The sequence below is a fragment of the Pristiophorus japonicus genome, chromosome 6 (genome assembly GCF_044704955.1).
Source record: "Pristiophorus japonicus isolate sPriJap1 chromosome 6, sPriJap1.hap1, whole genome shotgun sequence".
Lineage (NCBI taxonomy): Eukaryota > Metazoa > Chordata > Chondrichthyes > Pristiophoridae > Pristiophorus > Pristiophorus japonicus.
The window spans coordinates 252,360,118-252,385,678 of record NC_091982.1 but is presented as its reverse complement, the minus strand read 5'-3'; the positions used below and the strand labels follow the sequence as shown (position 1 = coordinate 252,385,678).

General features: G+C 48.7%; 1 protein-coding gene and 1 pseudogene across 6 annotated transcripts in view; one reads left to right on the top strand and one right to left on the bottom strand.

Moving 5' to 3' along the window:
• Positions 1–25,561, top strand: part of lpp (LIM domain containing preferred translocation partner in lipoma) — a 487,813-nt gene that overhangs the window by 458,077 nt on the left and 4,175 nt on the right. For all 6 annotated transcript variants that reach the window (XM_070883830.1, XM_070883835.1, XM_070883832.1 and 3 more), the window contains one exon: positions 24,044–24,222. In XM_070883830.1, coding sequence (XP_070739931.1) covers positions 24,044–24,222 — 179 coding nt within the window. The remainder of the gene's footprint in view (positions 1–24,043; positions 24,223–25,561) is intronic.
• On the bottom strand, positions 6,606–7,329 carry LOC139265462 (ferritin heavy chain pseudogene; annotated as a pseudogene).

Below are 25,561 nucleotides of genomic sequence, written 5' to 3'. Positions count from 1 at the left end.
GCGCCAGCCCTTATACATGGCCACCTTCGAACTTACAAAGGCCTTTGACACTGTCAACCGCGAGGGTCTATGGAGCGTCCTCCTCCGTTTCGGATGCCCCCAAAAGTTTGTCAACATCCTTCGCCTGCTCCACAACGACATGCAGGCCGTGATCCTTACCAACGGATCCATTACAGACCCAATCCACGTCCAGACTGGGGTCAAACAGGGCTGTGTCATCGCTCCAGCCCTCTTCTCAATCTTCCTCGCTGCCAGGCTCCACCTCACAGTCAACAAGCTCCCCGCTGGAGTGGAACTAAACTACAAAACCAGTGGGAGGCTGTTTAACCTATGCCACCTCCAGGCCAGGTCCAAGATCACCCCAACCTCTGTCGTTGAGTTACAATACGCGGACGACGCCTGCGTCTGCGCATGTTCTGAGGCTGAACTCCAGGATACAGTTGATGTATTTACTGAAGCATATGAAAGCATGGGCCTTACGCTAAACATCCGTAAGACAAAGGTCCTCCACCAGCCCGTCCTCGCCGCACAGCACTTCCAAGGTATGGGAAATGGTCCACGGCGTGACCCTTGACAACGTGGACCACTTCCCACACCTCGGGAGCGTCTTTTCAACAAAGGCAGACATTGATGCGGAGATTCAACACCGCCTCCAGTGCACCAGTGCAGCCTTCGGCCGCCTGAGGACCAGGCCCTCAAATCTACCACCAAGCTCATGGTCTACAGGGCTGTAATAACACCCGCCCTCCTTTATGGCTCAGAGGCTTGGACAATGGACAGAAGACACCTTAAGTCGCTGGAGATATATCACCAACAATGTCTCCGCAAGATCCTGCAAATCCCCTGGGAGGATAGGCACACCAACATCAGTGTCCTCGACCAGGCTAACATCCCCAGTATTGAAGCACTGACCACACTCGATCATCTTCGCAGGACAGGCCACTTAGTTTTCATGCCAGACACGAGACTCCCAAAGCAAGTGCTCTATGTGGAGCTCCTTCATGGCAAATGAGCCAAAGGTGGGCAGCGAAAGCATTACAAGGACACCCTCAAAGCCTCCCTGATAAAGTGCGACATCACCACTGACACCTGGGAGTCCCTGGCCAAAGATCGCCCTAAATGGAGAAAGTGCATCTGGGAGGGTGTTGAGCACTTCGAGTCTTAACGCCGAGAGCGTGCAGAGGTCAGGCGCAGGCAGCGGAAGGAGCGTGTGGCAAACCAGTCCCACCCACCCCTTCCCTCAACGACTGTCCGTCCCACCTGTGGCAGAGTCTGTGGCTCTCGTATTGGACTGTTCAGCCCCAAAGGACTCACTTCAGGAGTGGAAGCAAGTCTTCCTCGATTCCGAGGCACTGCCTATGATGATGATGATAATGATAATATAGATTGTAAATAGTTGAGGCCCCAGCACCGATCCCTGCGGCACCCCACTAGTTTGCCAAGCGGAAAATGACCCATTTATCCATACTCTCTGTTTTCTGTTAGTTAGCCAATCCTCTATCCATGCTAATATATTACCCCCAACCCCGTGAACATTTATCTTGTGCAGTAACCCTTTATGTGGCACCTTATCGAATGCCTTCTGGAAATCCAAATACACCACATCCACTGGTTCCCCCTTATCCACCTTGCTCATTACATCCTCAAAGAACTTCAGCAAATTTGTCAAACATGATTTCCCTTTCATAAAACCATGCTGACTCTGTTTGATTGAATAATGCTTTTCCAAATGTCCCGCTACTGTTTCCTTAATAATGGACTCCAGCATTTACCCAACGACAGATGTTAGGCTAACTGGTCTATAGTTTCCTGCTTTCTGTCTGCCTCCTTTTTTAAATAGGGGCGATACATTTGCGGTTTTCTAATCCGCTGGGACCGCCCCAGAATCCAGGGAATTTTGGTAAATTACAACCAATGCATCCACTGTCTCTGCAGCCTCTTCTTTTAAGACCCTAGGATGCAGGCCATCAGGTCCAGGGGACTTGTCCGCCTTTAGTCCCAGTACCGAGTACGACTTCTTTAGTGATAGTGATTATATTAAGTTCCTCCCTCCCTATAGCCCTTTGATTATCCACTCTTGGAATGTTTTTGGTGTCTTCTGCCGTGAAGACCGATACAAAATATTTGTTCAATGTCTCTGCCATTTCCCTGTTATCCATTATTAATTCCCTAGTCTCATCCTCCATGGGACCAACATTTACTTTAGCCACTCTTTTCCTTTTTATGTACCTGTAGAAACTCTTACTATCTGCTTACTTTCATAATCTGTCTTCCCTCTCGTTATCATTTTTTCGTAGTTCTTTGCTGGCTTTTAAAAGTTTCCCAATCCTCTGGCCTCCCACTGGTCTTGTCCACATTGTATGCCCTTGTTTTTAATTTGATACCCTCCCTTATTTCCTTAGTTAGCCACGGATGATTATCCCTTCTCTGACAGTCTTTCCTTCTCATTGGGATATATTTTTATTGCGAGTTATGAAATATCTCCTTAAATGTCTGCCACTGCACATCAACTGTCCCATACTTTAATCTATTTTCCAGTCCACTTTAGCCAACTCTGCCTTCATACCTTTGTAGTCTCCTTTGTTTAAGCTTAGGACACTGGTTTGAGATCCAACTTTCTCACCCTCCAACTGAATTTGAAATTCAACCATGTTATAGTCACTCATTCCTAGAGGGTTCTTTACTAGGAGATCATTTATTAATCCTGTCTCATTACACAGTACCAGGTCTAAGATAGCCTGCTCCCTGGTTGGTTCCGCAACGTACTGTTCAAGGAAACTATCCTAGATACACTCTGTGAACTCTTCCTCAAGGCTACCCTGGCCAATTTGCTTTGTCCCATCAATATGAAAGTTAAAATCTTCCATGATTATTGCCGTTCCTTTTTTTTACAAGCCTCCATTATTTCTTGATTTATACTCCGTCCAATAGTGTAGCTACTGTTAGGGGGCCTATGGACTACGCCCACCAGTGACTTTTCCCCTTATTATTCCTTATCTCCACCCAAACCGATTCAACATCTTGATCCTCTGAGCCAATATCGTTTCTCACTAACGCACTGATCTCATCTTTTATTAACAGAGCTGCCCCACCTCCTTTTCCTTTCTGTCTGTCCTTCAGAATTGTCAAATATCCCTGAATATAGTTCCCAGTCCTGGTCACCTTGTAACCACGTCTCTGTAATGGCTATCGGATCATACCCATTTGTATCGATTTGTGGCGTCAACTCATCTATTTTATTACGAATGCTACGTGCGTTCAGATAAAGAGCTTTTAAATGTGTTTTTTTACCATTTTTTCCTGCATTGACCCCAGTTTCTGATTCACCGTTATGTTTATACATTCTGTCCCGGTCACGCTCTGGTTTTCATTTCCCTCAGTGCTACCTTGCTCTATTGCCTTCTCCTTATTTGACTTTTTAAATTTTCGCTCACTTGAATCCTCCCCACCCATTAATTAGTCTCTTCAAACTCTGAGCTCCCCCATTTTTTAACTTTTGCCCCCTGGGATTTGAACCCTATATCCCGCGGAACGAATTGTCCAGTTGAACTTCATTAACTACCTTCAGGATCTTGAAAACTTCAATTAGATCACCTTGAAGTCTGCTCTCTTCCAATGAAAACAAGCCCAGCTTCCTGTATATACCCGAACCAACCACAGCTTCCACAAATCTCCAAACTCGCTTCACATTACACAGCTCTGCACAGCCAAGCATAACAGTTCTCCACAACACTCTCCTCCCTCGGGTAGCATTTCCCAATACTTGTGTTTAAATGCTGAGCCCATCAAGTGCAATAAAACTCCTGCCAAATTTGGCTTCGGAAGCTGAATTGCATTTGAGCGAGACCTTTTCTAGATCGAAGAAAAGCCAGGGTTTGGAAACATGGTTTCATGAGGCTATGGGTTAAATTACTGCTGGCATTTTTAGTGGTGTGAGATGCCTCGAGTATAACAGCTGCCACAATATTTTGTTATAATGATTAATTCTCGGGATGTGGCAGGCAACGCTGGCATTTACTGGCCTTCCCTCTCTGCCCTGAGAAGGTGTTGTGGGACTTCTTCAACCGCTGGGAGAAGGTTTGGTGAAACTGAGGGGCCTTTTCAGAGAATCAACCACGTGGGTGTGGGACTGGAGTCACATATAGGCCCAGACCGGGTAAGGGCGGCAGGTTTCCTTCCCTGAGGGACATCAGTGACCCAGTTGGGTTTTTATGACAATCCGACAGCTTCATGGCCACTTTTGCTGGTGACAATTGGCACTTAATTTGTCGGTGAGAGTTGAGGTGTTGCCCTGACTGTCGCTGGGCAGGGCACAGCTGATAACAGGAGATGGACGCTCAAATCTGCAGCAGGCCCAGGTTTCTCAAACTTTGTAAGATTATTCCAGGGAAAAAAAATTATTGTTTGTAGAATCGCTTGCTTGGGAAACTTTTGGATTCCGAACTCTTCACAAACATTGTGTCTCTCCTGATTAGATCGGGAATTGTTTGTGTATATTCTCAACAATGGCCAGGAATTGGAGGGATGGGGGAGGGGGGTGCTGTCATTGGGAGGAGGGGGAGATGCTGTAATCGGGGGTGGGGAAAGGGAGGGGGAAGGTGCTGTAATCGGGAGGGGTTGTAATCGGGTTTGGGGGGGGTGCTGTAATCGGGGAAAGGGGTGAGGTGTTGTAATCTTGGGGGGGTGGGGGCTGTGATGGGGAGGGGGGGACTGTGATGGGGAGGGGGGGGTACTGTGATGGGGAGGGGGGGGACTGTGATGGGGAGGGGGGGACTGTGATGAGGGTGGGGGGACTGTGATGGGGAGGGGGGGACTGTGATGGGGAGGGGGAGACTGTGATGGGGAGGGGGGTACTGTGATGGGGAGGGGGAGACTGTGATGAGGAGGGGGGGACTGTGATGGGGGTGGGGGGACTGTGATGGGGAGGGGGGGGACTGTGATGGGGAGGGGGGGACTGTGATGGGGATGGGGGGACTGTGATGGGGAGGGGGGGGACTGTGATGGGGAGGGGGCTGTGATGGGGATGGGGGGCTGTAATGGGGAGGGAGGGGTCTGTGATGGGGAGGCAGGGGGGAGTTTTGCTCCGCTATCCCCTCTTTTGTGTCACCAATTTCACCCCCCTCACTTATTCGGACTCATTCCAATGCTACAATATTCTCAACTTTGATTCTCAACCCCCGCCCCCATTATATACAAACTATGGGCTGACTGCAGCGGTGCGCGGTTTATTGGCGGGGGAGAGAGCGAGGTTTCGGGTCCCACTACACCCCAGTGCAGACAGAAGCCACGATCCTTCACCCTGTTGCCCACACGGAGATCTGCGGGCTCCCGTTATTGGAAACAGATGGGGTTAGTTATCTGGGAAGAGATTCCTTGGAGTGACTCCAGGTCCCTGTTTACACAGCGCCGAATCCACGTCCATCCGGCGTCTGATGCCCCACAGAGCGAGGGGGGGCGGGGGGGGGGGGGGGGGGCGCGGGTGTGGAGTTGCTGAAATTTGTGGCGTACTTGAAGCTAGCACGACAGTAGCCTCCTGAACTTGAACTCCGACACAGCACACTCCTGCAGGAAGGTCACGGCGTTGGTGGCCAGGATAAGGCACAAAGGCCGAATCAAGTTTATGATAGTGAACTGTTGCAGCAATTTGAAGCGTTATCAGTCAGTTGTGGGGCGGCCAGCTCCAATTGGAAGAAGCTGACCCTTTGCTGCGGAAGCAGACCACACTGAGTGATTGAGGCTCTGAAAGCATTTTGGCAATGAGCCAGGTTAGCTCAGTAAGGAGCCAAGCTAACTGCCAACAGAAAGAATCAATCTTCATCCCATGGAGCAGAGCAAACACTTCACTGCAAACGTGCAATAACGTTTCAGCTTTGGGATCAGCAGTTTCTGTGCTGACCGGAGGAGCCCATTCAGCCACTCGAGCCTGTTCCACCATTCAATTAGATCTGTGACTTAATTCCATCCATCCGCCTTTGTTCCATATCCTTCGATACCTCTGCCCAACAACATTCTATCGATCTCTGTCTTGAATTAAGCCCCAGCTGCCACCGCCTTTTGGGGGCGAGAGAGTTCCAGATTCCCACTGGCCTTTTGTGTGAAGAAGCGCTCCCTGACATCACCCCTGAACGGCCTGGCTCTAATTATAAGGTTACGACCCCGTGTTCTGGACTCCCCCCACCAGAGGAAATACTTTCTCTCGATCTACCCTGTCAACTCCTTTAATCATTTTAAACACCTCGATCAGATCAACCCTTAATCTTCTAAACTCAGGGAATACAAGCCCAGTCTGTGCAACCTCTCATCATTTAACCCTTTTAACCCCGGTATCATTCTGGTGAACCTGCTCGACTCCCCCTCCGAGGCCAACCTACCCTCCCTGAGGGGCAGGGTCTGTAAGAATGAAAATAGGGACAGTTGTGCTTGACGAACCTCTTTGAGGAGGTAACAGACGAGGTTGGATGGAGGGAACGCGGTGGATGCAATGTATGTGGACTTTAGGAAAGCCTTTGACAAGGTACAGCACAAGGGGGATTACTGGAGAAGAGGTTTTTTTTTGGTTCAAGTTTTTTTTTAATTCGTTGCCAATCTTTCCAATTAAGCCACAGAACATTTTTTACAAGTACACTTCAATAAATCCACCGATATGCAGCTTAATAGAACCCACTCAAGTTTATGGTGGTACAATCAATTACATAACTGGGGTCGTGAAAACTGGACAGACTACAAACATAAGTTAAACATGCACTGAGCTTCACAGACAGTGCTGTAAGCAGCAAGGGATAGGCAGCAGTTCAGGTGTTCAGCTGCTGTCTTTACTCAAGGTGTGCCTGTCAAATAAGTATTCAGCCATTCCGTTTTCAGGAGCACCCAATCTCCGCAAGTTGGTTACATAGTCTCCGAGTAGCTTGATAGACTTGACCTGCTCACCCAGGTAGTAGGTCTCCAGGAAGTCACACAGATGTGGGTCATTCCTGTCTGTAGCCAGTTTTTGCAACTCCAAAAGCGATTGGTTCACACTCTTCTCCACTTCCAGGGAACACACCATTGCATCCAAGCCACTTCCCCATTCAATTCATCACGATCTGGTTTCTTGATATCCTGGAGTGAGATGCGTCCTCCTCGCTGGTTCTGCAGTTTCATCAGTTTCTCAGCATGGCCGCACTCTTCATAAGATGGTTCCAGAAAGAATTTGGCAAAATTCTTCAATGCAATGATGTCATCGCGATCAAAGTAATAGGACATGGAGAGGTAGACGTACGACGCGTACAGCTCCAGATTGATCTGGCGGCTGATGGCGGCCTCGCAGTCGGGGTGGTAATTCTGTCGCAACTGGGAGTCATGGCGATCGGCGGAGGGAAAGGGAGGGGCTCGGGTTAATATAATCAGGGTGGTAATGGCGGGTGACTGTGCGGTCGGCTGCTAATGTGGGCGGACGGATGATTTTTGAAAAAAAAAATTAACTGGGAAATGAAAGTTCCGTTCAAACAGGAACACCCTCTCTCTCCCAGAGGTTCTGTTATTTTCCATGGGGAGTAGCTGAGCCCAGTCCTGTCCATAGCCACATGCTTCCCTGCAGGGGTTACTGGGTGATGACCAGGAACGCGGGCTCTGGTTGATATTCACTCCCTGGAGGGAGGAGAGCGTGTCGGGAGAGCTCAGAGATGCAGTGATTGTGACCATCTTCAAACAGGGGGACAAGTCCGACTGCGGCAACTACACAGGAATCTCCCTGCTGTCGGCCACTGGGAAAGTAATCGCTCGAATCCTCCTCGACCGTCTTCTCCCTGTGGCTGAAGAGCTCCTCCCGGAGTCACAGTGCGGATTCTGTCCACAAAGGGATACAACAGACATGATCTTCACCGTGCGACAACTACAAGAGAAATGCGGGGAACAGCACCAACCCTTGTACATGGCCTTTTATCTCACAAAGGCCGTTGACACTGTTAACGGTGAGGGTCTATGGAGCGTCCTCCTCCGTTTCGGCTGCCCCCAAAAGTTTGTCACCATCCTCTGCCTGCTCCACGACGACATGCGGGCCGTGATCCTGAGCAATAGATCCACCACAGACCCAATCCACGTCTGGACCGGGGTCAAGCAGGGCTGTGTCACCGCGCCAATGCTCTTCTCGATCTTCCTCACTGCAATGCTCCAACTCACTCTCAACAAGCTCCCCGCTGGAGTGGAACTAAACTACAAAACCAATGGGAACCTGTTCAACCGTCACCTATGGGCTAGATCCAAGCTCTGTCCCATCCTCTGTCGTCGAGCTACAGTACAGCGCTTGTGTCTGCGCACATTCAGAGGCCGAACTCCAAACCGTCGTCAACATCTTCACCGAGGCGTACGAAAGCATGGGCTTGACACTAAAACATCTGTAAGACAAAGGTCCTCCACCAACCTGACCCCGTCACACACAACTGGCCTCCGGTCATCAAAATCCACGGTGCGACCTTGGACAACGTGGACCATTTTCCATACCTTGGGAGCTTACTATCAGCAAGGGCAGATATCGACAACGAGCCTTCAGTGTGCCAGTGCAGCCTTTGATCACCTGAGGAAGAAAGTGTTTGAAGACCAGGACCTCAAATCTGGCACCATGCTTATGGTCTACAGGACAGTAGTGATACCCACCCTCCTGTATGGCTCAGAGACATGGACCATATACAGTAAACACCTCAAAGCGCTGGAGAAGTACCACCAGCGCTGCCTCCACAAGATCCTGCAAATCTACTGCGAGGACAGGCGCACCAACGTCAGTGTTCTCGCTCATACCAACATCACCAGCATCGAAGCACTGACCACACTCGACCGGCTCCGTTGGGCGGGCCACATCGTCCACATGTCCGACACAAGACTCCCAAAGCAAGCGCTCTACTTGGAACACCTACACGGCAAGCGAGCCCCAGGTGAGCAGAGGAAACATTTCAAGGACACCCTCAAAGCCTCCTTGATAAAGGGCATCATCCCCACCGACACCTGGGAGTCCCTGGCCCAAGATCACCCTAAATGGGGGAAGAGCATCCGGGAGGGCGCTGAGCACCTCGAGTCTCATCGCCGAGAGCATGCAGAAACTAAATGCAGACAGCGGAAGGAGTGTGCCGCAAACCAGACTCCCCACCCACCCTTTCCGTCAACCACTGTCTGTCCCACCTGTGACAGAGACTGTAATTCCCATATTGGACTGTTCAGTCACCTGAGAACTCACTTTTAGAGTGGAAGCAAGTCTTCTTCAATTCTGAGGGACTGCCGATGATGATGACTGGATGATGACCAGGAACGCAAGGTGTGGCTGATATTCGCCTTCGCGCCCCCTCAACGCCCCGCGCCCCCTCACACCCCCCCCCCCCGCACCCCCCATCTCCCCGCGCCCCTCCAGCACCCCCTCACCCCCCTGCGCCCTTCACTCCCGTGCCCCCTCATCCCCCCATGCCCCCTCAACCGCCCCGCACTCCCCCCGCCCCCCCTCACCCCCCCCTGCGCCTCCTCACCTCCCCACTCCCCCCACGCCCCCTCATGTGATCAGCTAACTGAGCGAAGAGTGGGCATGGAACACGGGGTCTTGTGGTAGGTGTGTCTGTCCCCCACATCCGAGCATTGCAGTAAGCCACTGAGCCTGAAGGTGCAGCAACAAGAGACTCTTTATCTACAAGCGCTCCATCTGATAGTCAGTCTGAAATGGAATACCTCAGCTGATATTTGTACAAACAGAATATGATTGATGGAGGTCTATAAAACATGACTAGACTTTGAAGGCCAGTCACTATCTAAGAAGATAACAACAAATATTTATGTACAGTCTGAAGCGTAAATCCATCGCAGTGTGACAGAGAGCTCCAGGTGACAGTATCGGAGGTTGCTCAGAACCTTTGGTATATCGTTTCATGTTCCTACATCACCATTTCATCATTTAACTTCCTGTTTCTCAGCTTTTAGATGAATGAATTTCGTAAAGTACGCAAGAGGCTTTTCAGTTTGTGATATTATAATGGCCGAGCCAGAATGCAACGCACGAGTCGGGTGGTTGCCATGACAGAAATAAATTGAGTAAAGGACCACCTACCATCTGTAATTTCACAGTCAGACGTGTATAGATTGTGTGTACCTCATAGACATCCAACCGTTCACACTCAATGAATCAACTGAGGCTCACGTGGGTGATTTCAATCTCTTGGCATGCACGTCAGTCCCCTTACAAACATCAGCTTCTAAACGTTCTCATTACAATGTACTCCTTTGGGAGTGGTTGTATTACAGGCTTGTGTCAGCATTACATAAGAATTAGGAGCAGGAGTCGGCCATTCAGCCCCTCGAGCCTGCTCCGCCATTCAATGAGATTATGGCTGATCTTCGACCTCAACCCCACTTTCCTGCACTGTCCCCATATCCCTTGATTTCCTTAATATCCAAAAATCCATCATTCTCTGCCTTGAATATACTCTACGACTGAGCATGTACATCCCTCTGGGGTAGAGAATTCCAGAGATTCACCACCCTCTGAGTGAAGAAATTTCTCCTCATCTCAGTCCTAAATGGCCAACCCCTTATTCTGAGACTGTGACCCCTGGTTCTAGACTTCCCAGCCAGAGGAAACATTCTCTCTGCATCTACCCTGTCGAGCCCTGTAAGAATATTGTATGTTTTAATGAGATCACCTCTCATTCTTCTAAACTTTAGAGAATATAGGCCTCGTCTGCTCAATCTCTGCTCATAAGACAATCCCCCCATCCCAGGAATCAGTCTGGTGAACCTTCGTTGCACTCCCTCTATGGCAAGTATATCCTTCCTTAGGCAATGAGACCAAAACTGTACACAATACTCCAGGTGTGGTCTCACCAGGGCCCTATATAATTGCAGTAAGGCATCTTTACTCATACTCAAATCCTCTTCTAATAAAGGCCAACATACCATTTGCTTTCTTAATTGCTTGCTGTACCTGCATGTTAACTTTCAGTGATTCGTGTACAAGGACACCCAGGTCCCTCTGAACACCAACATTTCCCAATCTCTCACCATTTAAAAAATACTCTGCTTTTCTATTTTTCCTACCAAAGTGGATAACTTCACATTTCTCCACATTATATTCCATGTGCCGTGTTCTTGCCCACTCACTTAACCTGTCTATATCCCCTTGAAGTCTCTTTGCATCCTTCTCACAACTTACATTCCCACCTAGCTTTATATTATCAGCAAACTTGGATATATTACATTTGGTCCCCTCGTCCAAATCATTGATATAGATTGTGAATAGCTGGGCCCAAGCACCGATCCTTGCGGTACCCCACTAGTTACAGCCTGCCAACCCGAAAATGACCCGTTTATTCCTACTCTCTGTTTTCTGTCATTTAACCAATCTTCAGTCCATGCTAGTATATTACCCCCAATCCCATGAACCCTAATTTTGTTTGATCATCATCATAGGCGGTCCCTCGGAGTCGAGGATGACTTGCTTCCACACTAAAAGTGAGTTCTCAGGTGACTGAAGAGTCCAATGCGGGACCGACAGTCTCTGTCACAGGTAGGGCAGGCGGTGGTTGAAGGGACGGGTGGGTGGGGAGTCTGGGTTGCCGCACGCTCCTTCTGCTGTTGACGCTTGGCTTCAGCTTGCTCTCGGCGACGAGACTCGAGGTGTTTCAGCTTCCCGAATGCTTTTCCTCCACTTTGGGCAGTCTTGGGCCAGAGATTCCCAGGTGTCGGTGGGGATGTTACATTTTTTCAAGGAGGCTTTGAGGATGTCCTTGAAGCGTTTCCTCTGCCCACCTGGGGCTCGCTTGCCGTGTTGGAGCTCCGAGTAGAGCACTTGTTTTGGGAGTCTCGTGTCAGGCATGCAGGTGATGTGGCCCGTCCAACAGAGTTGATTGTTCAATAACCTCTTGTGTGGCACCTTATCGATTGCCTTCTGAAAATCCAAATATACCACATCCACTGGTTCCCCCTTCTCTATTCTGCTAGTTACAACCTCTAACTGATTTGTCAAACATGATTTCCCTTTCATAAATCCGTGTTGACTCTGCCCAATCCCATTGTTATTTTTTTAAGTGCCCTGTTATCACGTCCTTCATAATAGATTCTAACATTTTCCCTACAACTGAAGTCAACCTAACTGGTTTGTAGTTCCCTCTTTTCTCTCTCTCTCCTTTCTTAAATAGTGGGCTTACGTTTGCTGCCTTCCAATCTGCGGGAACCATTCTAGAATCTATGGAATTTTGGAAGATGACAACCAATGCATCCGCTATCTCTATAGCCACCTCTTTCAAAACCCTAGGATGTAGGCCATCAGGTCCAGGGGATTTATCGGCTTTCAGTCCCATTAATTTCTCCCGTACTATTTTTTTACTAATACTAATTTCTTTCAGTTCCTCATTCTCGTTAGACCCTTGGTTCTCCACTATTTCCAGGAGGTTTTTTTGCGTCTTTTCCGTGAAGACAGACACAAAGTATGTGTTTAATTTCTCTGCCATTTCCTTATTCCCCATTATAATTTCTCCTGTCTCAGCCTGCAAGGGGCCCACATTAACTTTTGCTAATCTTTTCCTTTTTACATATCTATAGAAGCTTTTACATTCTGTTTTTTGTCTATCGCTAGTTTACTCTCATTCTATTTTCTCTTTCTTTATCAATTTCTTGGTCCTCCTTTGCTGAATTCTAAAATCCTCCCAATCCTCAGGCTCACTGCTGCATTATAAGCCTCTTCCTTTAATAGAATACTATCTTTAACTTCTCTTGTTAGCCACGGTTGGACCATTTTTCCTGTGGGGTTTTTGTGCCTTAAAGGAATGTATGTTGTAAATTATGTATTAATTCTTTAAATGCTAGCCATTGCTTGTCTGCAGTCATACCTTTTAATGTTTCCCAATCTACCTTAGACAACTCTCCCCTCACACCTACGTAGTTTGCTTTGTTTAGATTTAAGACCTGAGTTTCAGTTTAAATAAATCACTTTCAAACTCAATATGAAATTCTATCATATTATGGTCACACTTTCATAAGGGCCCCTTTACTACAAGGTTATTAATTAACCCTTTCTCATTGCACAATACTAGATCTAAAACAGCCTGGTCCCTAGTTGGTTCCTCAACATCCTGATCTAGAAACTATCTTGTATACATTCCATGAATTTGTCCTCCACATTATTACTGCAAATACCTGATTGTACAATGTCAGTGCTGTCTCTCTGACTAGCTTACTGGCATCATGTTCTGCTACTGGACTAATAATCCATCAAGTCCCACCATGACTGTTTGAAAATGTTAATTCAATTTAAACAAATTCTGGAAATAAAAAGCTGGTGTCAGTAAAAGTGACCGTGAAGCTGTCGGATTGTCGTACAAACCCAACTGGGTCATTCATGTCCTTTAGTGAAGGAACGCTGCCGTCCTTACCCGGTCTGGGTCTATGTGTGACTCCAGTCCCACACTAACGTGGTTGACCTTTAACTGCCCTCTGAAGTGGGCCAGTGAGACACTCAGTTGGCTCGAGAAGAAGGTCCACCATTACTTTCTCGGGCCTTGCCAACGACACCCACATCCCGAGAATGATTTTTAAAATAATTCCCGAATGCCCGCGACACTGCACTGTTAACCCAGACCTGACTGGCCCCCAGACTCCCCACTGAAGTTAAACTGAACTTCAAATATCTGGGGGAGGGAGCAGGGGTGTAAGTGACTGCTGGATGGTTGCTGTAATGCTGCTGGGGATGTGAAGCTAGAGGATTCACGGGACGTCACCTGGAGACTTTTTCCGACCTGTTACCCCAATAACAACTATAACAACCTTTTGTAAAGCATCTTTATTGGAGTATAACCTCCACAGGCACTTCACAGGAGCATTATCAAACACAATTTGACATCCAGCTCTTCCTCGAAATGGTGCCATGGGATCTTTGACATCCACCTGAGAGCAGACGGGGCCTCGGTTTAACGTCTCATCCAAAAGGCAGCCCCTCCGACAGTACAGTGGCTCCCTCAGTACCGCCCCTCCGACAGTACAGTGGCTCCCTCAGTACTGCCCCTCTGACAGTACAGTGGCTCCCTCAGTACTGCCCCTCCGACAGTGCAGCGCTCCCTCAGTACTGCCCCTCCGACAGTGCAGCACTCCCTCAGTACTGCCCCCTCCGACAGTGCGTCGCTTCCTCAGTACTGTCCCCTCCGGCAGTGCAGCGCTCCCTCAGTATTGCCCCCTCCGACAGTGCGGTGCTCCTTCAGTAGTGCCCCTCTGACAGTGCAGTGCTCCCTCAGTACTGCTCCTCTGACAGTGCGGCGCTCTCTCAGTACTGCCCCTCCGACAGTGTGGCGCTCCCTCAGTACTGCTCCTCTGACAGTGCGGCGCTCTCTCAGTACTGCCCCTCCGACAGTGTGGCGCTCCCTCAGCACTGCCCCCCCCCAACAGTGCAGTGCTCCCTCAGTACTGCTCCTCTGACAGTGCGATGCTCCCTCAGTAATGGCCCTCTGACAGTGCAGTGCTCCCTCAGTACTGCTCCTCTGACAGTGCGATGCTCCCTCAGTACTGCTCCTCTGACAGTGAAGTGCTCCCTCAGTACTGCTCCTCTGACAGTGCGATGCTCCCTCAGTAATGGCCCTCTGACAGTGCAGTGCTCCCTCAGTACTGCTCCTCTGACAGTGCGGTGCTCCCTCAGTACTGCCCCTTCGACAGTGCAGCGCCCACTCAGCACTGCACTGAGTGTCAGCCTGGATTATGTGCTCAAGACCCTGGAGTGGGATTTGAACCCACGACCTCTGTGCAGTGAGTCTTTGGGATGAGGTAATGGGCACAGGGAACTGGTGTATATATTGATGAAGGGTTAAGGGTAGAGTTAGTTTGAGGATAAAGGGTTGTAAATCAAGGCTAGGCTTTGAAGGCCATGCACTATCTAAGCGACAACCAGAAATATGAGATTCAAACTAGTGCATCAGTTGAGAGCTATTGTCAGTTTCCACATGTACGCTGACGATATTCAGCTCTCCCTCCTTACCACTTCTCTCGACCACTCCATGGCCTCTAACTTGTCAGACTGCTTCTCCGACATCCAGTAATGGATGAACAGAAATTTTCTCCAATTGAATATTGGGAAGACCGAAACTATTGTTACCGTTTCCCAGCCACTGACTCCATCCCTCTCCCCAACTCCTGTCTGAGACTGAACCAGACTGTTCGCAGTCTTGCTGTCATATTTGACCCTGAAATGAGCTTTCGACCACATATCCGCAACATAACTAAGACCGCTTATTTCCACCTCCCTAACACCGCCCATCTCTGCGTTTGCCTCAGCTCATCCACTGTTGAAGCCCTCATTCATGCCTTTGTTACCTCTAGACTTGACTATTCCAATGCACTCCTGGCTGGCCTCCCACACTCTACCCTATGCAAACTAGAGGTGATCTAAAACTCGGCTGCCCGTGTCCTAACTTGCACCAAATCCCGTTCACCCATCACCCCTGTGCTCGCTGACCTACATTGGCTCCCGGTTAAGCAACGTCTCGATTTCAAAATTCTCATCCTTATTTTTAAATCTCTCCATGGTCCTCGCCCTTCCCTATCTCTGTAATCTCCTCCAGCCCCACAACCCCCCGAGATGCCTGCGCTCCTCTAATTCTGCCCTCCTGAGCATCCCTGATTATAATTGCTCTTTACCTCTCTTTCCTCCTTTTAAGATGTTCCTTAAAACCAACCTCTTTAACTAAGTTTTTGGTAATCTGCCATAATTTCTTCTTATGTGGCTCGGTGTCAAATCTATCTGTTTTGTCTTTTAACACTACAGTGAAGTGCCTTGTGGCATTTTACTACATCAAAGGTGCTATACAAATAAAAATAATTGTTGTTATGAATATCCGCCCCAACATCCTGATGTGAAGCATAGGCATGATCTTGTACTTTATCCAGGTGACGCAGGTTGAGTGTCGGAGGGCACAGGCCTGCCTAGGAGTAGGCATACGCAACTTCATAATGTCCAATCAATGAATGCTTTACACAGGGGTTAGAGTTCAGAGCCTTACTCACAGACTCCCACTAAATCGCTACCAGAAGGGCAGGTAAGGCGCTGGTTCCAGTGCGGAGCGGGTTCCAGTGCGGAGCGGGTTCCAGTGCGGAGCGGGTTCCAGTGTGCCATATAAGAGCAGGGAGGTTATGATTGAACTTTATAAAACATTAGTTAGGCCACAGCTAGAGTGCTGCGTGCAGTTCTGGTCACCACATTACAGGAAAGATGTGATTGCAGTGGAAAGGGTACAGAGGAGATTTACGAGAATGTTGCCATGACAGGAGAAATTTATGAGGAAAGAGAGGTCAATAACAAGGGGGCATAGATTTAAAGTAATTGGTAGGTTTAGAGGGGATTTGAGAGGAAATATTTTCACCCAGAGGTTGGTGGGGGTCTGGAACTCACTGCCTGAAAGAGTGGTAGAGGCAGAAACCCTCACCACATTTAAAAAGTACTTGGATGTGCACCTGAAGTGCCCCTCTACTAAGGGAAATAGGTCCTTCCTATCCATTCCATCTAGGCCCTCATAATTTTATACACCTCAATTAAATCTCCCCTCAGCCCCCTCTGTTCCAAAGAAAATTAAACTCCAGCCTATCCAATCTTTCCTCATAAATTTCTCCTGTCATGGCAACATTCTCGTAAATCTCCTCTGTACCCTTTCCTACAGGGCTACGGACCGAGAGCTGGAAAGTGGGATTAGGCTGGGTAGCTATTTGTCGGCCGGCGTGGATGCGATGGGCTGAATGGCCTCCTTCTGCGCTGTAAATTTCTATGATTCCCCAACCACCCCTCCCATACATGAGCCATGTTTGCCGTGGGTAGAAAGTCTACCACTTACACTCACTGACCCGAGGCAGTCACGCAATGAGCCTGTATCTGATGGGAGTGTTTGATGAGCCTAGAGGGACAATGCATAGTTTCCAGTGATGACGCCTTTATTATTATAATTGTAACATTTCTCAGTGCTTCTGGGCAATTCCACATCTGCAGTGCTTGTGTCGGAGTCCCACCCCAGTCTCCTCTCCGCTATTACTTGCCCAATGGAAAATAAGACCACAGCTCGGGACTTTGAGATGTCGTGAGGAGATGGGAGGTTCCGTCACTCTGCTCTCCCCTGTACTGAGATCTCACTCAACAAATAGTCTCATTGATGCTGATAATTGCAGTGGGATAAAGACACAGCCCTCAGGTAACCTCAGACAGACGCTGCGATATATAGAGGTGTGTTCGTTCGCACACTAGCTCGTTAACTCATTGAGGGCAGCAGCGACTTAGCATCAGACCTCAAAACACCAGGCTCCTCCCAAATCTCCCTCTCTCTAACCCAGGGTCAATGCACAGTGATCAGGAGCAGGAACCCTGGCTGATTTCCCCTCTCTCTAACCCAGGGGACACTGGGCAGTGATCAGGAGCAGGAACCCTGGCTGATTTCCCCCTCTCTCTAACCCTGGGGTCACTGGACAGTGATCAGGAGCAGGAACCCTGGCTGATTTCCCCCTCTCTCTAACCCTGGGGTCACTGGACAGTGATCAGGAGCAGGAACCCTGGCTGATTTCCCCTCTCTCTAACCCAGGGGACACTGAGCAGTGATCAGGAGCAGGAACCCTGGCTGATTTCCCCCTCTCTCTAACCCAGGGGTCACTGAGCAGTGATCAGGAGTAGGAACCCTGGCTGATTTCCCCCTCTCTCTAACCCAGGGGTCACTGACCAGTGATCAGGAGCAGGAACCCTGGCTGATTTCCCCCTCTCTCTAACCCAGGGGTCACTGACCAGTGATCAGGAGCAGGAACCCTGGCTGATTTCCCCCTCTCTCTAACACAGGGGTCACTGAGCAGTGATCAGGAGTAGGAACCCTGGCTGATTTCCCCCTCTCTTTAACCCAGGGTCAATACACAGTGATCAGGAGCAGGAATGCTGGCTGATTTCCCGTCTCTCTCTAATCCAAGGGTTATTGAAAAGTGATCAGGAGTAGGAACCCTGGCTGATTTCCTCTCTCTCTATAATCCATGCGCCACTCGACACTGATCAGGAGCAGGAACCATAAGAACATAAGAAATAGGAGCAGGAGTAGGCCATACGGCCCCTCGAGCCTGTTCCGCCATTTACTACGATCATGGCTGATCCGATCATGGACTCAGCTCCACTTTCCTGCCCGCTCCCCATAACCTCTTAATTCCTTATCGGTTGAGAAACTGTCTATCTCTGTCTTAAATGTATTCAATGACCCAGCTTCCACAGCTCTCTGAGGCAGCGAATTCCACAGATTGACAACCCTCTGAGAGAAGAAATTCCTCCTCATCTCAGTTTTAAATGGGCGGCCCCTTATTCTAAGATTATGCCCCCTAGTTCTAGTCTCCCCTATCAGTGGAAACATCCTCTCTGCATCCACCTTGTCAAGCCCCCTCATAATCTTATACGTTTCGGTAAGATCACCTCTCATTCTTCTGAATTCCAATGAGTAGAGACCCAACCTACTCAACCTTTCCTCATAGGTCAACTCCCTCACCGAGTGAACCTTCTCTGAACTGCCTCCAAAGCAAGTATATCCTTTCGTAAATATGGAAACCAAAACTGCACGCAGTATTCCAGGTGTGGCCTCACCAATACCTTATATAGCTGTAGCAAGACTTCCCTGCTTTTATACTCCATCCCCTTTGCAATAAAGGCCAGCCATCTGTCACCACACGGGCTTGACAAAGCTAGGCCTTTATCCAGTGGCAAGGATTAACCAGGACGACTGGAGACCTGCTCTGCTGCATGGACCTAGTGCGCCACTAACCCACCGCTAGCCCATCGCTAACCCTCCACTGACCCAGCACTAACCCATCGCTAACCCATCACTAGCCCATCGCTAGCTCACCACTAACCTACGCTAGCCCATCGCTAACTCACCACTAACCCACCGCTAGCCCATCGCTAACCCTCCACTGACCCAGCACTAACCCATCGCTAACCCATCACTAGCCCATCACTAGCCTATCGCTAACTCACCACTAACCCACCGCTAGCCCATCGCTAACCCTCCACTGACCCAGCACTAACCCATCGCTAACCCATCACTAGCCTATCGCTAACTCACCACTAACCCACGCTAGCCCATCGCTAACCCACCGCTAACCCACCGCTAGCCCATCGCTAACTCACCACTAACCCACGCTAGCCCATCGCTAACTCACCACTAACCCACGCTAGCCCATCGCTAACTCACCACTAACCCACGCTAGCCCATCGCTAACTCACCACTAACCCACGCTAGCCCATCGCTAACTCACCACTAACCCACGCTAGCCCATCGCTAACCCACCGCTAACCCACCACTAACCCACACGTGGCAGAGAGTGGAGAGTCATATTGCGACTCTGCCTCAGGGACCAGTCGTGTGGCCATCGCCATGGATACTAATGCTGGATTAAGCTCGAGTTGTACCCAGCTTCACCGTAGGCACTTGGCTTTGTTACTCTAGGAGAACGCGTGGGTTGGAGCGACAGGCCTTTGTGCTGAACACACTTTCAGGCCACATTTTCCCCACAGGCAAAGCAGTTGGAGTTTTAATCATCTTCCAATTTCTGCAAAAGGGGTTCAAAATTTCGTAAAGGACAAATGAAGCGAAGAATATGCGGAGTGTAATCTGTTGTGTGATAATGTTATTTTTGCAATCACTCGCTAGTTTACATTAGCTTAATCAAAGCCTCCTGTTGAAGGTCACACAATCTTCAGAGAAGTTGATGTAGATAGTACGAACAGATCTTAAATAATCCCATATGGGCTCTTGAACACACAAACTTTGACTTTGTTTTTACGCTACAAACTGTATCCACCATGTTTAGGCATCAGGGCCAGCTGTTGATTATTTGGCGATTTATACGCTCAGTTGTTTAGAGTGTATTGTTTTAGAATGAAGTACTTAATGCAATAATGTGACAGAATGTTGGCCAGTGACCTCTCACCCCCTCGCTCCAACTCAAGCTGGGTCTCTTGCCAACAATCGTGCTGTTTGATCGGCAGTTTGATGTTTTTCATCTGCCAAAGCTCCCCTTGGGAATGTTTTCATATAACATCACGTGACATTGGCAGCAGCTCTGTGTCAAGAGAGAGAAGTCGATGAAAGTACTTTCGGGATGTGGAGCAGAAGTGGGTAGGTGCAGTTATGATAGAGATTGGTCCTGATCTAATTAAATGGGGAAACGGGCTCGAGGGGCTGAACGGCCTCCTCCTATTCCTGTTGCTGGAATGAGGCTGTGTGCGAGTTAGCGGCCGCTGATTTGCTCGTGTATTTGTTCGTCCGCTGTGTAGAAAGTAAGACCCAGCTGCAGATCTGGTCCTTTTTCACCATGGTCTGTTGAAAAATTCTCTCTTGGGGTAATTTATACTCAGTAGAATCATAGAAATTTACGGCACAGAAGAAGGCCATTCGGCCCATCGTGTCCGCACCAGCCGACAAAGAGCTATCCAGCCTAATCCTACTTTCCAGCTCTCCACGTCCATAGCCCTGTAGGTTACAGCACTTCAAGTGCACATCCAAGTACTTTTTAAATGTGGTGAGGGTGTCTGCCTCCACCACCCTTTCAGGCCGTGAGTTCCAGACCCACACCACCCTCTGGGTGAAGAAATTTCCCCTCGAGTCTCCTCTAAATCTTCTACCAATTACTTTAAATGTGTGCCACCTGGTTGTTGACCCCTCTGCTAAAGGAAATAGGTCCTTCCTATCCACTGTATCTGGGCCCCTCATAATTTTATACACCTCAATAAGATCTCCCCGCAGCCTCCTCTGTTCCAAATCCAAACCAGGTTGCTGATTGGAGCGCGGGCCGGTACAGCAGGAGCGGCGAAGGAGCGGCAAGAGATCATGGAGCAACGTGATCGGGGCCCAGGAGAGGCGTGAGTTCGGGGCCTAGGAGAGGCGAGGGCCCAGGGGCAGCACAGGCCAGCCCACATTGCGATATGTGTGCACACTAGGTCCGTGCAGCAGAGCTGGTCTCCAGTCGACCTGGTTAACCCTTGCCACTGGACCAAGACCTCGCTCTGTCAATCCCGTGTGGTGGCTGGTGTGCAACGGTCACCCCACGTTAAAAAAATCCACGCACAGGCATCTTCCACCCTTCAGGATGTAGTTCGGGATCTGGAATATTAGGTCCTTCATTGAAACACCTGTGAACTCATCCCTTTTTGGCGTGGAAGCAAGTCATCCTCGATATGAGGGATTACCTATGATGATGATGTTCCAAAGAAAACGGACCCCGCATCTTCAATCTGTCTTCATAGGTAAAATACTCCAGTCCTGGCAATATCCTCGTAAATCTCCTCGATACCCTCTGAATTGCAATCACATCTTTCCTGTAATGTGGTGACCAGAACTGGTATTTCATACCGTTCACACATAACTTCCCTGCTTTCATATTCTATGCCTCGGCTAATAAAGGAAAGTATCCCGTATGCTTTGTTAACTGCATTATCCCCTTGTCCTGCTCCCTTCAGGGATCTGTGGGCATGCACTCCAAGGACCCCCTGTTCGTCTACACTCCTCTACGTCTCAGTATAATATTTAGAATAGGAACCATGTGCTGAGCAAGGAAAACCAAAAGAGGCAGAATGGTAATGGTGCATTAAATGGTATACGGGGTTGGAAGTTATGTTGCAGTTCCATAAAGCTCTGCTCAGACACCCCCCCACCCCCGGAGTCACTGCGTCCAGTTCTGGGCCCCGCCCCTCAGGGAGGGTAGATCAGCCTCGGAGAGGGAGTAGCGCAGATTTACCAGAATAATACCGGGGTTAAAAGGGTTAAATGATGAGGACAGGCAGCACAGACTGGGCTTGTATTCCCCTGAGTTTAGAAGATTAAGGGGTGATCTTATCGAGGTGTTTAAGATGATTAAAGGATTTGATAGGATAGAGAAACTATTTCCTCTGATGGGGGAGTCCACAACAAGGGGGCAGAACCTTAAAATTAGAACCAGGCCGTTCAGGGGTGATGTCAGTGAGCACTTCTTCACACAGAGGGCAGTGGGAATCTGGAACTCTCCCCCCCCCAAAAAGCTGTTGAGGCTGGGGATCAATTGAAAATTTCAAAACTGACATTGACAGATTTTTGTTGGGTAAGGGTATTCAGGGTTACGGAACGAAGGCGGGTAGATGAAGTTAAGACACAGATCAGCCACAATCTAATAGAATGGCGGAACAGGCTCGATGGGCTGAATGGCCTCCTCCTGTTCCTTCCTATGTTCCCATTAAGAAAGAAAGACTTGCATTTCTATAGCATCTTTCACGACCACCGGATGTCTCAAAGTGCTTTACAGCCAATGAGGCACTTTTGGAGTGTAGTCACTGTTGTAATGTAGGCAACGCGGCAGACAACTTGCGCACAGCAAGCTCCCACAAACAGCATTGTGATAATGACCAGATAATCTGATTGAGTGATGTTGTTTGAGGGATAAATATTGGCCCCAGGACACCGGGGAGAACTCCTCTGCTCTTCTTCGAAATATCTATTACGTCCACCTGAGGGAGTAGACGGAGCCTCAGTTGAACGTTTCATCCGAAAGATGGGCAGTTGTTGCGGGGGCAGCAAGGGGAGTGGTGTAACTGTAAGAGAAGCTGTTACAGCGAAAGGGGAATGATGCAAGGGCATGTCTGTGAGTTGTCGCACACTCTCTGAGACCTCACCCAGGTGACTGTTCCTGCTGTGTGAGCCTTGGCAAAGAGTATTGACAGACTATCCAGTCATGAAGGGCGTCACCCCAAGCCTGCCCTCTTCCTTGCTCAAACTCGACACAAGCTCACTTACCAGGAGCGGGAATCCCGGCCCTGTGCCTTCTCTCACCCTGGATCAACTGGGCTTTTATTTGGGAGTTTAGAAGGATGAGAGGGGATCTCATAGAAACGTATAAGATTCTGACGGGACTGGACAGGTTAGATGCGGGAAAAATGTTCCCGAAGCTGGGGAAGTCCAGAACCAGGGGACATAGTCTTAGGATAAGGGGTAGGCCATTTAGGACTGAGATGAGTAGAAATTCCTTCACTCAGAGAGTTGTTAACCTGTGGAATTCCTTGCCGCAGAGAGTTGTTGATGCCAGTTGATTGGATATATTCAAGAGGGAGTTAGATATGGCTCTTACAGCTAAAGGGATCAAGGGGTATGGAGAGAAAGCAGGAAAGGGGGACTGAGGGAATGATCAGCCATGATCTTATTGAATGGCGGTGCAGGCTCGAAGGGCCGAATGGCCTACTCCTGCACCTATTTTCTATGTTTCTATGGGACACTGAACTCACCAACAACCATTCCGGCTGGGATCAGGGAACGGGGCACAGACTGAGGATTGACCAGGGTACTTTTCTGAGATGTTGGGCCCTGCACTGTACCAGTGACTTTGATTGGGCTGCAGTCTGTTCTCTGCTAACTCCTTTGCTGATATCCCATGCATCATTCTCCTGCCTTACTCTCCCTCTACCTCCACCCTCTTAATATTTGGTATCCTTTCCATGACCGACGGCACAGCCTACTTTGGTCCCTGGTTCATGGCTTCTGCCCTGGAGAGTTTTATGTCTTGCCGGCTGGTTCTGAGAGGTCGAGACCTCATCCCGATCACCCCTTAATCTTTCTCATCTGAGCAGAAGAGCTTACAACAACAACTTGCATTTAAATAGCGCCTTTAAATAGAACAACATCCCACGGCGCTTCACAGGAGTGATTATCAATCAAATTTGACACCAAGCCACACAAGGAGATATTAGGGCAGGTTTGGCCAAAGGGGTCAGTTTTAAGGAGTGTTTTAAATGAGTTAGAGAGGCAGAGAGGTTTAGGGAGGGAATTCCAGAGCTCGGGGCCTCAGCAGCTGAAGGAACGCAGTTGACCTAAAGTTGAATGGACAGTCAGCAGGGACTCGACATCTGCTCAGTTCTGTCTTGCTTTAATGGAGGGCAATGCGGAACTGCTAGTATAACTTGGGTCTGCCCGTAAGCTGCTTTGAATGTCTGTGCCGCGTGGGTATACTGTTGCCTCAGCTGAACAGCTGGCTACTTACTGCCCTTGGTGTCTAACCGCTTTGGCTCTCGGGTCTCTCTCCGTTACAGAACACTCTGGAACAATGCAGCGTCTGCTCTAAATCAATCATGGAGCGCATCCTGCGTGCAACAGGCAAGGCATACCACCCACAATGCTTCACCTGTGTGGTGTGTCACCGCAGTCTGGATGGGATCCCCTTCACTGTCGATGCATCCAATCAGATTCACTGCATTGAGGATTTCCACAAGTAAGTACCTTCAACAATCGGTCACTCGCAACTTAACCAATAGCTCAACTAATACCTTAACCAATAACGTCTCTAATAATTTAAACAATAGCTTAACTAGTACCTTAACCAATAATTTCACTAATAATTTAAACAATAGCTTAACTAATACCTTAACCAATAACTTCACGAATAATTTAAATAATAGCTTAATTAATACCTTAACCAATAACTTCACTAATAATTTAAACAATAGCTTAACTAATACATTAACAGATAGCTTCACTAACAACGTAACCAATAGCTTAACTAATACCTGAACCAAGACTTCACTAACAATTTAACCAACAGCTTAACTTATACCTTAACCAATAACTTCACTAACAACTTAACCAAATGCTTAATTAATACACCCACCAATACCTTCACTAATAATTTAACCAACAGCTTAACTAATACCGTAACCAATTACTGAACTAATAATTTAACCAATAGCTTAACTAATACCTTAACCAATAACTTCACTAATAATTTAACCAATAGCTTAACTAATACCTTAAACAACACTTCACTAACAACTTAACCAATACCTTAACTAATACCTGAACCAATATTTCACTAATACTTTAAACAATAGCTTAATTAATACCGTAACCAAAAACTTCATTGATATTTGAATGAATTCAGTCTCAGAGGGGTCCTGGTGGGAGAGTGTTGCACGGAGCTGTCCCGTCTAACCATTCCGGGCCACCCATTGCTGCAGCCTGGATGAGTGCGTGCTTCATGTTAATGCAGAGTGTGAGGGTTTGCAGCTGCTCTTTCATCATTTGAGGGGTTGCTCCTCTAATTCAGGCTGCTTTGTGGTCCCACAATCTTTGGCCAACCGGTGTGGGGGTGGGGGCGGAGCAGGTCGGAGGACAACCTCGTGCATCTGGTCCCATTCCCTTTTAAAGGTGCCATTTATGGATTAAGGGACTAAGTGCTTCAGATTAAGGATTAATCATCCTAAACTAAATGATCTGCTGACTCTCCCTGGGATACAGTTCCACAGACGCTGACTCTCCCTGGAGTACAATCTCTCAAGGTGCTGACTCTCCCTGGGGTACAGTTCCTGAAGGTGCTGACTCTCCCTGGGGTACAGTTCCTGAAGGTGCTGACTCTCCCTGGGGTACAGTTCCTGAAGGTGCTGACTCTCCCTGGGGTACAGTTCCTGAAGGTGCTGACTCTCCCTGGGGTACAGTTCCTGAAGGTGCTGACTCTCCCTGGGGTACAGTTCCTGAAGGTGCTGACTCTCCCTGGGGTACAGTCCCTGAAGGTGCTGACTCTCCCTGGGGTACAGTTCCTGAAGGTGCTGACTCTC